We start from the raw sequence: 13,326 nt of genomic DNA, 5'->3' as shown, positions 1-13,326 counted from the left end.
GCAAATATTTATTGATATTTCATCATAATTGTATATTTAAATAAATCATTTTGTTTGCATTGTTTTGTTTGTAGGTTCCAACAGAAGATAATATCAACAGGGAACATTACTCAACTCCAGTCAACCGGCCACGGTTTCATAGTTCTAATACAGACTCTTTGTGTAAAACCAGAAGAGAGTGGCAGTGGCAACAGTCAGATCGAGCAGATGAAGATGTTTTTCCTACAAAGGAAAATGGAAGTTACATAATTGAAAATATGAAAGCATCTACTCCTATTGATTTGGGAAAGGATCCACCAACAGGAATTGAAAATGAACTTCCAAGTGATTTGGTTAATATAGAGAATGTTAACAATGTTCTTAATAAGCTCATTACTTCTTCTACCTCATCTCCTGCAAATAACAAAACTGTGGTTTCATCATCCCAACCCAAATTTGGTTAGTTATTATATATGGTTTAATTATTCTTAATAAGTATATTATTATTGCAGGAGGTCAGCATCTAATTCCTAAAATATTATATCATGGTTTAAATTCATTCACTGTTCTTGTACTTACAATTTTTTTTTCTCTCTCTCTCACATATTTTTCACTCTTATCACCCTCTATGCAAAACCGTCCTCTTTACTCCTTTTTCTCATCATCCCTTATATACAACTTCAAAGAATTGCCTCTGGTTCTTTCCCTTGTTCTCTCCCATCTTCTGCTCTTTAGAAAACCTCAGCACTCCCCATCTGATAAAGCTCTCTACAATACTTTGATAATAGAAGAGGGTTATATGCAAGAAGGTTGCATCATCAGTGAAGCAATATAATGTTTTATAAGTTTGCTTTCTGCTAAAGAAATGATTTGTGAGTTCAGAATAAAAGTGTTTCTGGATGAACCATAGTTAGGCAGGTGAAGTCTCATGCACGGACTTTGATTTGGATGATCAAAGGTTGTATGGTATGTCACAGAATAGAGTGAAGATTAGGGAGAACAAGAAATGGAAGGATTGAAGAAAGAAAATGAGAATGGTAAAGTGTTACTTATGATAGCAGATGAGTTATGTCTTCTTTACATAGAGAACCAGGAGTGAAATTGCACAAAGGCTTTGAAAATATATGATGTAGGGTAAAGTTAGGCAACCAGGAAATATAAAGGATAATGAATAGAAAATGTTTAAGCATATTAACTTAATTGGTGCAAAGCCTGGTAATTGTCAGGATAATTTCAACCATGATAATGATAGAAGAAATCACATATGTTAATAAGGGAACTCAGTTTCTGCAATTCTTGAAGTGTAAATCTCTTGCATAGCATATCATGGAAGATCAAGTTTGAGATGTGGTTATAGCATCAGAAGATTTGATTCTTACTGAAATGTCAGCCTATGGTAGACGCGTACACACACACGCACGCACACACACACAGAGTAGTTTCATGGAAAAATGAGATTATATGCAATTGCAAAAATGAATATAATGGAGTTGTAAGCCAACCAGTACCACAGATGGAAGAATATGAAGAGAAATGGAAGCTAGTTAAGAAATATTTTGTTAGCAGCAGTGGGAAATTGTATATATCAAATGACAAAGATAGAGATTTGAAATAAAACAGATGATGAAATCAAATAGGAATTTCAGATGAAAAGAAAAATAGATTATTAAAAAGTTATAAGGATAGAGAAGTGGAGAACATTTGTATAAGGAACATAAGGTTCAAGTTAGGAGAATGACCAGTATAGAAAGGAAGAAGAAATTAGAATACGAGAAGAGACTAGCACTACTGCCCAAGGAAAATTTGAAGGATTTTTTTCTTCATTGCTATTTCTTCACACACATATACATATTTTTATTATTATAAGATTGTAGAGAATGCAGATGAACTATTTAATGATCACTGTATCAAACTTTTTCATCCTTGTGAATAAAGTTTTATTTCTAGAGAAATGAGGAGAGAATTAAAGGAGTGGAAGCAAATAAAATTGACATATTTATAATATTAAGTACTCTGAATTAACAAAGCAGTGGAGTTTGAGATTTCACAATATGTTTGAATTAAGGGAAGGTGCTAAGGAACCAAAACTATCATTGACTTGGCTGTTAAAAAGTTCTACAACTGGAAGACATAAGGAGCATAAGGTAGTGCCATTGCATAAAGATAGTGGAAGGTAAAGGTGTTGAACTATAGACCAGGTTGTTTCTTCTGTCATTTTTATGATGGTTATTTTATTATTATTATATTTTGTTATCATTACTATCCACCATTGTCACTCTCCTGTAATAGCAAATGAAGTGCTGTGTTCTTGAATCAAAACAGAAGTAACAGTGCTGTATATGATTACCATTAGAAATTAGGTTACAGTTGCATCTTGATGCTTAGCTAGGAATCAGATGGTTGGCTTCAACAAAATTCAAATGTTTACAATTTTCAGTTTTTTCCTCTTGCAAAATAGACAGACCTGCTGATGAACCCATACAGTTAACAGTATGATATAATTGCATCATAGCTTAGTTTCTCTGGCATTCACACATTAGTTTTAATGGCCTATTATGGTCAAGTGATTTGATTTTCTTATCAATTTTTTTGCTTGGATAGGGTGGTTAATCCTTTCAAGTTATATCTGTCAGTTGCAAAAGACAGGCTTTGAACCTATATCTCTAACAGATTAATGATTCATGGTAAAGAAGCTGTTTAAGTCTTTTGAATAAACAACTTTCCTAGCCACATAATCACAGCTTGCAGAATAACAGAAAATATATACTAAAATTTTTAGTATATATCTTTTTTGATTTTGTTCAACAACTTTCAACAAAATTTTTATTAATGCAATATACTACAAATTACCATCATGTGATAATGGAATATATTGCAAATAATGGGAGTGTAATGTTTCAAATACATTGTTTATCAAAACTATTCCATTAAGAAGTAGTTTTGTGAGCGTTTCATTATTTCAATTCAATGATATTGTTTTGGCAGTTGAAATAATAGTGCTCTTTGACAATTTCAAGAAACCTACTGAACAGATAATTGCCATAGAACATTTCTTGAAGAAATATTACAATATTTAATATTTAATATTACTATATTTAATATTACTATAATATTATTATTATTATTATTATTATTATAAATTTAGTTTAATCCTTTATCCAAGTGTGAGCAAACAAAGTTTGCGCCTGAAAGTATCTTCAGGACTGAGGTAAGGTGGTACACACCAGGGCAACTCGTTGCAAAGGTGGAGCAAGCTGCCAATACTCCTGTCTCAGTATCTCCTATAATAATGCAAAACACATCTCCTTGCGGATATGTCTAATGTTCTGCATTAAGGGAAGGGCCACTACCCAGACTAGTTTCGACCTTTATTGAGGTAGAATGGGAGTTCATGTCTCTCATCATTGGCCTTTGGAGAATAAAGCATGCTGAGGATCAGCAGACAGTAAAAGAGGAGTATGATATAAGATAGAGTAGGATAGTAGGAGGTAAAAAGAGACCTCAGTCAACCTGTTTAGCCTTATTGGCTAATTGGTCTGTAACATATAATCTCAATTTACCTGTTCAGAAAAGGTTAAACATAGACTTTTGTCTATAGTTCTCATATTATTTTATCTAAAGTAATGATTTACTCCAGTATTAATGGAGGTTCTTTTTATGTTACTAGATAATATTCTTATTTTTATTCCAGGTAAATATATATATATATATTTATATATATATATATATATATATATATATATATTGAGGTCTTGTCAGTGGGAGCTAGGCTAGAATTAGAAATACCAAGATTTAGTAGTACAGAGCTTGTAAGTATTTCTTTTAGTCTGTTTGCTTACTTGGGAACTGGAGTAAAACCAGGTTTAAAATTACTTGGTATCTTTAACATATTTATACCCAAGGTAAAAATACTTTCTACATTTATATCTCCTCCAGAGATTCTTATTTAATAAGGTTAAAACACCTTATGGTAACTTGTTTTGGCGAAATACTTACAAGCTCTGTACTACTAAATCTTGGTATTTCTAATTCTAGCCTAGCTCCCACTGACAAGACCTCAATATATATATATATATTTATATATATATATATATAATATATATATATTTATATTTATATATATTTATATATATTTATATTTATATATATTTATATTTATATATATTTATATTTATTTATATTTATATATATTTATATATATTTATATATATATATATTTATATATATTTATATATATATATATATTTATATATATTTATATATTTATATATATTTATATATTTATATATATTTATATATATATATATTTATATATTTGAGGTCTTGTCAGTGGGAGCTAGGCTAGAATTAGAAATACCAAGATTTAGTAGTACAGAGCTTGTAAGTATTTTGCCAAAACAAGTTACCATAAGGTGTTTTAACCTTATTAAATAAGAATCTCTGGAGGAGATATAAATGTAGAAAGTATTTTTACCTTGGGTATATATATATATATATTTATATATATATATATATTTATATATTTGAGGTCTTGTCAGTGGGAGCTAGGCTAGAATTAGAAATACCAAGATTTAGTAGTACAGAGCTTGTAAGTATTTCGCCAAAACAAGTTACCATAAGGTGTTTTAACCTTATTAAATAAGAATCTCTGGAGGAGATATAAATGTAGAAAGTATTTTTACCTTGGGTATAAATATGTTAAAGATACCAAGTAATTTTAAACCTGGTTTTACTCCATTTCCCAAGTAAGCAAACAGACTAAAAGTCAAGTTTGCGCCTGCAATTGATGCAAGTCTAACTGATCCCACAGGTAGTGCAGGACCAGGGCAACTCGTGGCAAAGGTGGAACAAGCTCCGATCACTAATCTTAATATTTACCCTTAATGCCAAAACACATCTCCAAGAAGGGGATGTATGATGTTTTGCAATAAAGGCAAGGGGCCACTACCCAGACCGGTTTCGACCTTTATTGAGGTAGAATGGGAGTTCATGTCTCTCATCATTGGCCTTTGGAGAATAAAGCATGCGGTCTCTTCAGTGGGAGCCAGGCCCAAGCTGAGATACCAGGCAGAAGCATTCGCAGGTCATCTCTACCTATAGGAGTTGCCAAATGGTGTGCCACCCATTTTTAATAAATTACTCTGGATTTAGAGAAAGATGTTGAAAGTTTATTTTTCACTTGGTTAGAGTATAATAAATTTAGTTTAATCCTTTATCCAAGTGTGAGCAAACAAAGTTTGCACTTGAAAGTATCTTCAGGACTGAGGTAAGGTGGTACACACCAGGACAACTCGTTGCAAAGGTGGAGCAAGCTACCAATACTCCTGTCTCAGTATCTCCTATAATGCAAAACACATCTCCTTGCGGATATGTCTAATGTTCAATTAGACGTTCAATTTCGACCTCAATAAAGGTCGAAACTAGTCTGGGTAGTGGCCCTTCCCTTAATGCAGAACATTAGACATATCCGCAAGGAGATGTGTTTTGCATTATAGGAGATACTGAGACAGGAGTATTGGTAGCTTGCTCCACCTTTGCAACGAGTTGCCCTGGTGTGTACCACCTTACCTCAGTGCTGAAGATACTTTCAGGGCCAAACTTTGTTTGCTCACACTTGGATAAAGGATTAAACTAAATTTATTATACTCTAACCAAGTGAAAAATAAACTTTCAATATTATTATTATTATTATATAATTATTATAATAATATTATTAATATTATTATAGTTGCTCCATAATATTTAACCACAAGTTGATACAAAACATCATCAGCAAGAAATGCATTTATTTATTTTTGGCGCTCCTTTGCATATGTTTTCTGTGCAGTTTAGCAACTCATCATTTTCTAACAGTTATCACTTATTGTCAGATCACTTGTCTTAATATAATCTTTTCTGCCATGCTAATATTATTATTATTATACGGGCACCTCCATGGAGTCTGAAGACTCGTTGCAGGAGACCCAATCTATCATACCTCTCCTGGAGCTCATTAACAGAAAAAGCACTCACAACTGACTGTGGTAACCCATTCCACTCATTCACCACTCTCCAAGCAAAAAATCTACTCCTTACACTCCTACTGACCACACCTTTATTCAACTTCCAGGGATGACCCCTTGTTCTGGTTCCTCTAGCCAAGTGTTAAAACATTTCCCCTGCATCTGTCCTATAAAATCCTTTAAGCAACTTAAATGTTTCTATCATATCACCTCTTTTTCTCCTATCAACCAACTTCTGCAATCCACACACCTTCAATCTATCCTCATAGGTCACATTCCACAGGCCACTCCTCATCTTGGTCACTTGCCTCTGAATCCTCTCCACTACCTCCTCCCCAAGAAACCCAGGGGACCAGACTTGAGCACAGTAATCCAGATGTGGGCATATCATGACCTTATAAAGACGAATTACAACTTCTTTATTTCTACTTGTTAATGTGTTCTTCACTAGCAAGTGATCTTATGGGCTAATATAGCAACTTTAGCAATATGTCCTCTAAACGTTAACTCTCTGTCTACCACACCATCCCTAAATTTCTAGATTCATCTATTTCTTGGAGTACAGTACCATCAATGTGATGCACAGCTTGTAATCTATTTATCTCAAAATGCATGAATTTTACATTTCTTGACATTAAACTGATACCCATTAACTTTTGCCCATACTGACAGCCTATTTAAATCTTCCTGCAAGCCCTTCACATCATCTTGATTAACTATTACTCTACCTAATTTTGTATCATCAGCAAACAACTGAATATTTCCTTTCAGGTTATTTCCTATATCATTTATGTATAAATTAAACAGCAATGGTCCCAACATTGAACCTTGTGGCACACGACTGGTCACCTGTTTTCACCTCGATTCTGCTCCTTCATATACTACTTTTTGATATCTGTCCAGCAGCCACCCTCTTATTCACTTAACCAGTGTTGTATCCATCCCCATTTGTTCTAATTTGCATACCAGTGTTCGATATGGTATCCTGTCAAATGCCTTTGCAAAATCCAGCAGAATCATCATGTAGCCATTTATTATTATTATTATTCAGGCCTCCAATGAGTCAAAAGACTCATTGTGGGAGGTCCTTTCTAAGAACATAAAGTCTGTCGAGACTCATCGAGGGGAGGTTCCCCCCCTAAGAAACACAAAGTCTATCATACCACTCCTTAAACTCACTGACCGTTCTCGCCCTCACCACTCTATCAGGTAATGCATTCCATGGCTCAACCACCCTCCATGCAAAGAAACCACTCCTCACCCTCTTGCTCCCAGTTTCCTTTCGTAACTTCCAGGGATGACCTCTTGTCATCACTCCTTCCCGCTGTTCAACCAAGTGAAAGAACTCCCAGTGTCGACCCTGTAACCACCTCTCAACAGTTTAAAAGTCTCAATCATATCACCTCTCCTTCTTCTATCCGCCAAACTCTGCAGTCCACATTCCCTCAGCCGATTTTCATAACTATCCTTGTACAGTCCTGAGACCATCTTTGTCATCCATCTTTGTATCTTTTCCACAGTTAATTTATCTCCCTTCAAATCCTGGGGACCAAATCTGAGAACAATAATCCAAGTGTGGTCTGATCAGAGACTTATACAACGGAATGATAACCCTCTTATCTCTGCAGGTCAGTGTCCTTCTCATAATTGCAGCAATCCTCTGTGTTACCTTCACCACCTTTGCAATATGTCCCCTAAACTTCAGGTTTCTATCAATCATCAACCCCAGATCTCTTGTCTCCCCAACTTCCTCCAGTATAACTCCTCCCATAGAGTATGCAGTGTCCCATCGATGTTTCCCAAACCTCAAGACCTTACATTTTGCTGCATTAAACCGACACCCCCCATTCATTTGCCCATCTATCTAGCTTATTCAAATCCTCATGCAGGGCTACCACATCTGCACTATTACTAATAATCCTTCCCAGCTTCGCATCATCTGCAAATAACTGAATATCCCCTTGCAATCCACTGGCAATGTCATTGATATAAAGGTTAAACAATATAGGTCCTAGTACTGAGCCCTGTGGGACCCCACTTGTAACCTTCTGTCCCCTTGAAACTGCTCCGCCATACACAACTCTCTGATACCTATCAGACAGTCAATCCTGAATCCAGTTGACCAATCTGACATCCAGACCCATGTGTTGCAATATATCAGCTTAAATATCAGCTTATGTGGCACCCTGTCAAATGCCTTTGTTAAGTCTAAGAAAATTGCAGTATATGCCTTTCCCCATCTAATGTTCTTGTAACTTTATTATAAAAGGCTGGCATATTGCTAAAGCAAGAGTGCCTTTTCACAAATCCATGTTGACTCTCACAGATAACATTACCCTCATCTGCCCAGTGCTGTATACTGTCCCTCACTACTTTCTCCAAGATCTTAACAACTACTGATGACACACAGACTGGTCTATAATTTCCTTTATCCAACTCAGCTGTTACTCTATTATAAAAAGTTAGTAAATTACTAAGACATGACTGCCCCTTCAAAAGCCATGTTGACCCTCATGCAGTATCATATTTTTATCTACCCATTCTTGAATTCTCTTTTTTACCAATTTTTCTAGTACTTTTACCACCATTCCTGAGATACTGATTGGTCTATAATTTGCTACTATAGTCTGAGAACCTCCCTTATGCAAGTGAATAATTTTGTCCTCTTTCCACTCCCTTGGAACTCTACTAGAGCTGAGACTTTAATTAAACGGCTTAGTCAAAGGCATTGCCTTTGAATGTTCCCTTGCATATTCTCGCAAATTCCCATCTAATTCCACAGCTATATTTACATTGAGATTCTGCAATATCATAAGGACCTCCAATACGTCCACCTCTGGTCCCACATTAGTGTGCGTCACATACGTTAAAGCAGTAACCTCACCAGGAAGATATATGTAAATCAACTATTTTATCTCCTTCTGTCTCCTCATGACCATCATCACTCATTAAAGTTAATCTTCCATAGTCATTCTTCCTCTTACTTGCCACAGAACTCTTTGGGATATCCTTTGGCCTGCTTGGCTAAATTCTTCTCATAATCTCATTTTGCCTTTCTTGCCATGCTGGTCACCCTTCATTGTTTGAGCCTTGTACTGTTCATTAGTTTACTGGTCAACTTTCTCTTTTTATACCCTCCACAACACCAAAGCCATTCAGATGTAGTCCATCTGCATTGTAGAAATCCTTCTTTCCGTCAAACAGAGATCACAGATCCACAAATTCTACATCATTCCTTTTGCACGATCTATGTATAGACTCATTGGCTATTAATGCTCTCCTCCTCAGTTTGCCTCTGTCATAATGTGGTAGGAGATTTACAATCTTCAACTTCTCACTCTTCAGTTTTGCATCTTCTAACAACTCCTTTACATCCTCCCTCATAGAATACTTCTTGCCTCTCAAATCATTCATACCAACCAAGATAATCATTTCCTTCGACTTACCTTTTTGTATCCTTATGATGTGGCTAATATCATGAATTTTTGCTCCCAGGAAACACGATTTTGTCAATATCCAAAATAATTTTTTAGAACACTGTCTTTTGTTGATCTCATTTAGAATGAGAAAATTTGACTAATATAACTTGACATATGGGAATGTATTATCATGTAAAATTATCATGTAAAACATGATAATTATGAGGGTAGCTGAAAAGTTCTGATAAACACCTAGAACAAAGATATTAAAGCAACTAATATAACCACAAGAAAGAATATCTTAAAATCCTTTAATCCCCATGTTTCATCAAATTGTAATAATTTGTTATTTTTCGTGGTTCTACCTCAGTACCTCCATGGTGATTATCATAACTTTTCAGCACACCTTCTCATAATAAATAACATAAAACAGATTTAACTTATGTATATATATTTATTAGTATAAATTTTCTCCCTAGTATCAAGGGCATCTACAACACTACTTTCAATTTTGTTTTTACTAATATACTATAAAATTTTCATCAGGTAATCGTATTGTACAACTGCACCCCCTACAAAGTTGCACATAGGATTTGACGAGCTGTTCTCAGCTAAAGTCAGACTGTCATCCTGCTTATTAGAAGACAGTCGCTTCAGAAAAGATTCATATTTGATCTCAAGAGCAGGATTTTCCAATTATTTAACTGTTAGTCTATCAGCAATATTATCACAACCTGTGGAAGGCTTTTAGCCTTTCATGGGTTGTGCTTTAGAAGAAAAATATTACTAGATTTAGAGAAGTTTTGTAATTTTTTATCTAGCACTATTTAGAACTTATTCATTTTATTATGAATATTTTATGTATTAGTAGCCTCTTTGTAATGGCACATAAAACTATATACTGCAGAAAATGTAATTGTTTAATACTGTATTGAATAGTTTCATTATTATGTGTATGTGTGCATGTGTATTTATTTATTTATTTATTTTTCTTTGGCAGAAACAACAAGAAATGGTATTGATGGAGTGGCAGATGACATTGCAGTTCTCAAAGACAGGTAAAGTTATCTTTGCTTCGTTTAATTTAAATGATTTACGTTTAATGCTTAATGTTAGCTGCTCTTCACTTCACTCAATGCACTGTTGAGTGAAGTGAAGGCCTATAGCAAATAAATGCTATAGGCCAGGGATTCTCAACCTATGGTACACGTACCACTGGTGGTACATGAGCCACTGCCTTACTGGTACATCTAATATCTTGAATTAAATATAATGGTACGCAACTGGAAAAGGTTGAGAACCCCTGCTATAGGCTATAAAGCATTTATTTGCTATAGGTCTTATAGCCTCTTGCGTGTGTGGGAGTGATATAAATAAATAAAATATTTTATTTAAATAAAATATTTTATATATTTAAATAAAATAAATAAATAAAATAAAATTTTATTTATTTATAAAATTCAAAAGTAAAAAAAAAAATAATAAAAGAAAGAAAATTGCCAGATGATTTCATTATATAGCATGAAAATTGCAATGCAGAGTAAAGTGAAATCTAGGTTGGATGAGCTTTTTCAGCTAAAATGAGACTGTCATCCCGCTTATTAGAAGACCTGAAGTCACTTCAGAAAAGATTCATATTTGGTCTCAAAAGCAGGGTTTTCCAGATTATTTAACTGTTAGTCTATCAGCAATATTATCATAACTTATGGAAGGCTTTTAACCTTTCATGGATTCTGCTTTAGAAGAAAAGAAAAACTGGCAAGCTTCTTTTTTTCAAATGTTTCAAATTATCAGTTTCTATCGCTTGCTTGTTATTTTTCATGATTTTTTTTTCACTACATACAGTATCTTGTTTTAAACTTCTAGATCAAAATTAAGTGAAACTGCTGAATTTAAAAAAGGACGAACTAGACGATACATAAAACGAGAAAGCAGAGGTTTGAAAAGCCAAAGAAGCCGATCAGATGGAGTAGCTAAAATGATACCCCCACCTCCTGGAAGAGAAGGAGAAAGTTACATTTGGTCTCAGATTGATCCAGGGCAGTCCTCAACTCCAAAGACTTTTCACCATAATCCAGTATATTTACTTTTGTCTGATGCTCCTACAATGAAACGCTATGAATCTTTGGAAAATCTGAAGACAGATGGTTCCTCACCTCTCCTTCCTCGCCGGCGTCACACTAGTGAGAAGGGTGTGCATTACTTTTTTTTACTTTAAATAGTTATGAAAAGTAATTCATGTTTACTTCCATTGCTATGAAATAGCCACACACATGCACTCACATACATATACATGCACTCACATATGAACTGCTGTTTTATATGAAAATGTTTATATTACAAATCTCAATTATATTATTATTATATCATGACACTTCCAAGGAGTTCAGAGACTCATCGAGGGAGGGCACCCACTCTACAAAAATCCTCAGTCTTCATCTACACCAGTGTTTCTCAAACTTCAGATATCCACATACCCCTTCTTAAATTTTCATTATTACCAAGTACCCCCTAATTAATTAAAAATAAATTAATTAATTAAAAATTAAAATTAATTAATTTAAAATATTAATTAAAATTAAATATTTTATTTGAATTTATATGTTCATGTAAACAAAAAAATATGATTTATTTTTAACAATTTGGTTCTCTAGAGATGTCAGACGACACACTCATCAATTTCATTTGATCAAGATGCAATAGCAACGTTTTCTTGTTGCTTACAGCTACTTGTATTTGCTATATTGCTCTCATTTGGGGTTTTTATAAATCCAATCGTTACCCAGTGATCCATACGTAAGAATTTGAAAGCTAAAAAAAATTTTAGCTTTTTTTTATTTACTCAAATATAACTCTTAAGTTTTTTCCCCAAAATTAAAGCTAAAAAATCATGTTGCAAGATACATGCGGCAATTTTCATAAACTAAAGTTTTCAGAAAAAAAGTGAAAATGGTGCGACTTACCAAGAAGCTCCTACTCGCTATCACTACTTTTGGCATCGAGAACAGTTTCTTTGTGTGCATCGTCAAAGTCATCTACCGAAATATCATCATCTTCTTTCCCATTATTTCAAGCAAAAATACCAGTAATTTACAAAACTTGAGATACGTAGAGCAGCGAAGAACTGCATATAATTGGTGCGGTTTTAACAAAATATCGCGCGAACCAAAGCCAAATTAGCATTTCAACAGTTGAGTTCAAATGCTAATTCCCTTCAACCGAATTCCATAATATCTGAAACACATTCACTATATATTTCTTAGTTTTGACACGTTAACGACGGGGGTGGTGTCAAGTAAAACCATATGTTATTATTATTATTTCAGGAGGCTCCAGGGAGTCCTTAGACTCATCAAGGGAGGCCCTAAACATCATGTCCACACAATTATACGACATTCTCACAGTATCTATCATACCTTGCCTTGAACTCACTCACCATCATAGCACCCACAACAGACTCCGGCAGCTAATTCCACTCATTTACCACTCTAAAAGTAAAGAACCCAGCTCTAACACCCCCTGCTAACCACACTCTTGCCCAGCTTCCATAGGTGTCCCCTAGTTCTCCCACCACCAGTCCAGATCTCAAAAATATCCTCTTAATTAATCCTATAGAATCCCTTTAGCAATTTGAATGTCTCAATCATATCTCCCCTTTTCTGCCTATCAACCAGTTTCTGCAACCCACAAATCCTCAACCTGCTCTCATATGGTTCATTCCATAGACCTGCTATCATCTTAGTCACTCGCCTCTGCATCCTCTCCACCTCCTCCCCATCAAGAAGGAACCGAGGTGACCAAATCTGGGCACAGTAGTCGAGATGAAGTCTTATCAAGGCTCGTTACAGAGGTACAATAACTTGCTTGTCTCTGCTCGTCAAGGTATTTTTCAACAACCAAGTGAGTTGATGAGCTGATTTAGCTAC

The 13,326-nt window shown here is 34.6% G+C and overlaps 1 protein-coding gene across 3 annotated transcripts in view; it reads left to right on the top strand.

The window, feature by feature from the left end:
• The window catches only part of LOC150097192 (uncharacterized), a 336,086-nt gene that overhangs the window by 202,140 nt on the left and 120,620 nt on the right, over positions 1–13,326 (top strand). For all 3 annotated transcript variants that reach the window (XM_090406866.1, XM_090406865.1, XM_090406864.1), the window contains exons 6-8: positions 75–438; positions 10,401–10,458; positions 11,267–11,592. In XM_090406866.1, the coding sequence (XP_090262992.1) occupies positions 75–438; positions 10,401–10,458; positions 11,267–11,592 (748 nt within the window). The remainder of the gene's footprint in view (positions 1–74; positions 439–10,400; positions 10,459–11,266; positions 11,593–13,326) is intronic.

Source organism: Typopeltis vanoorti, chromosome 17, assembly GCF_054136105.1.
Source record: "Typopeltis vanoorti isolate ZY-2024b chromosome 17, IOZ_Tvanoo_1.0, whole genome shotgun sequence".
Taxonomy (NCBI): domain Eukaryota; kingdom Metazoa; phylum Arthropoda; class Arachnida; order Uropygi; family Thelyphonidae; genus Typopeltis; species Typopeltis vanoorti.
This window is presented reverse-complemented; position numbering and strand designations above follow the sequence as displayed.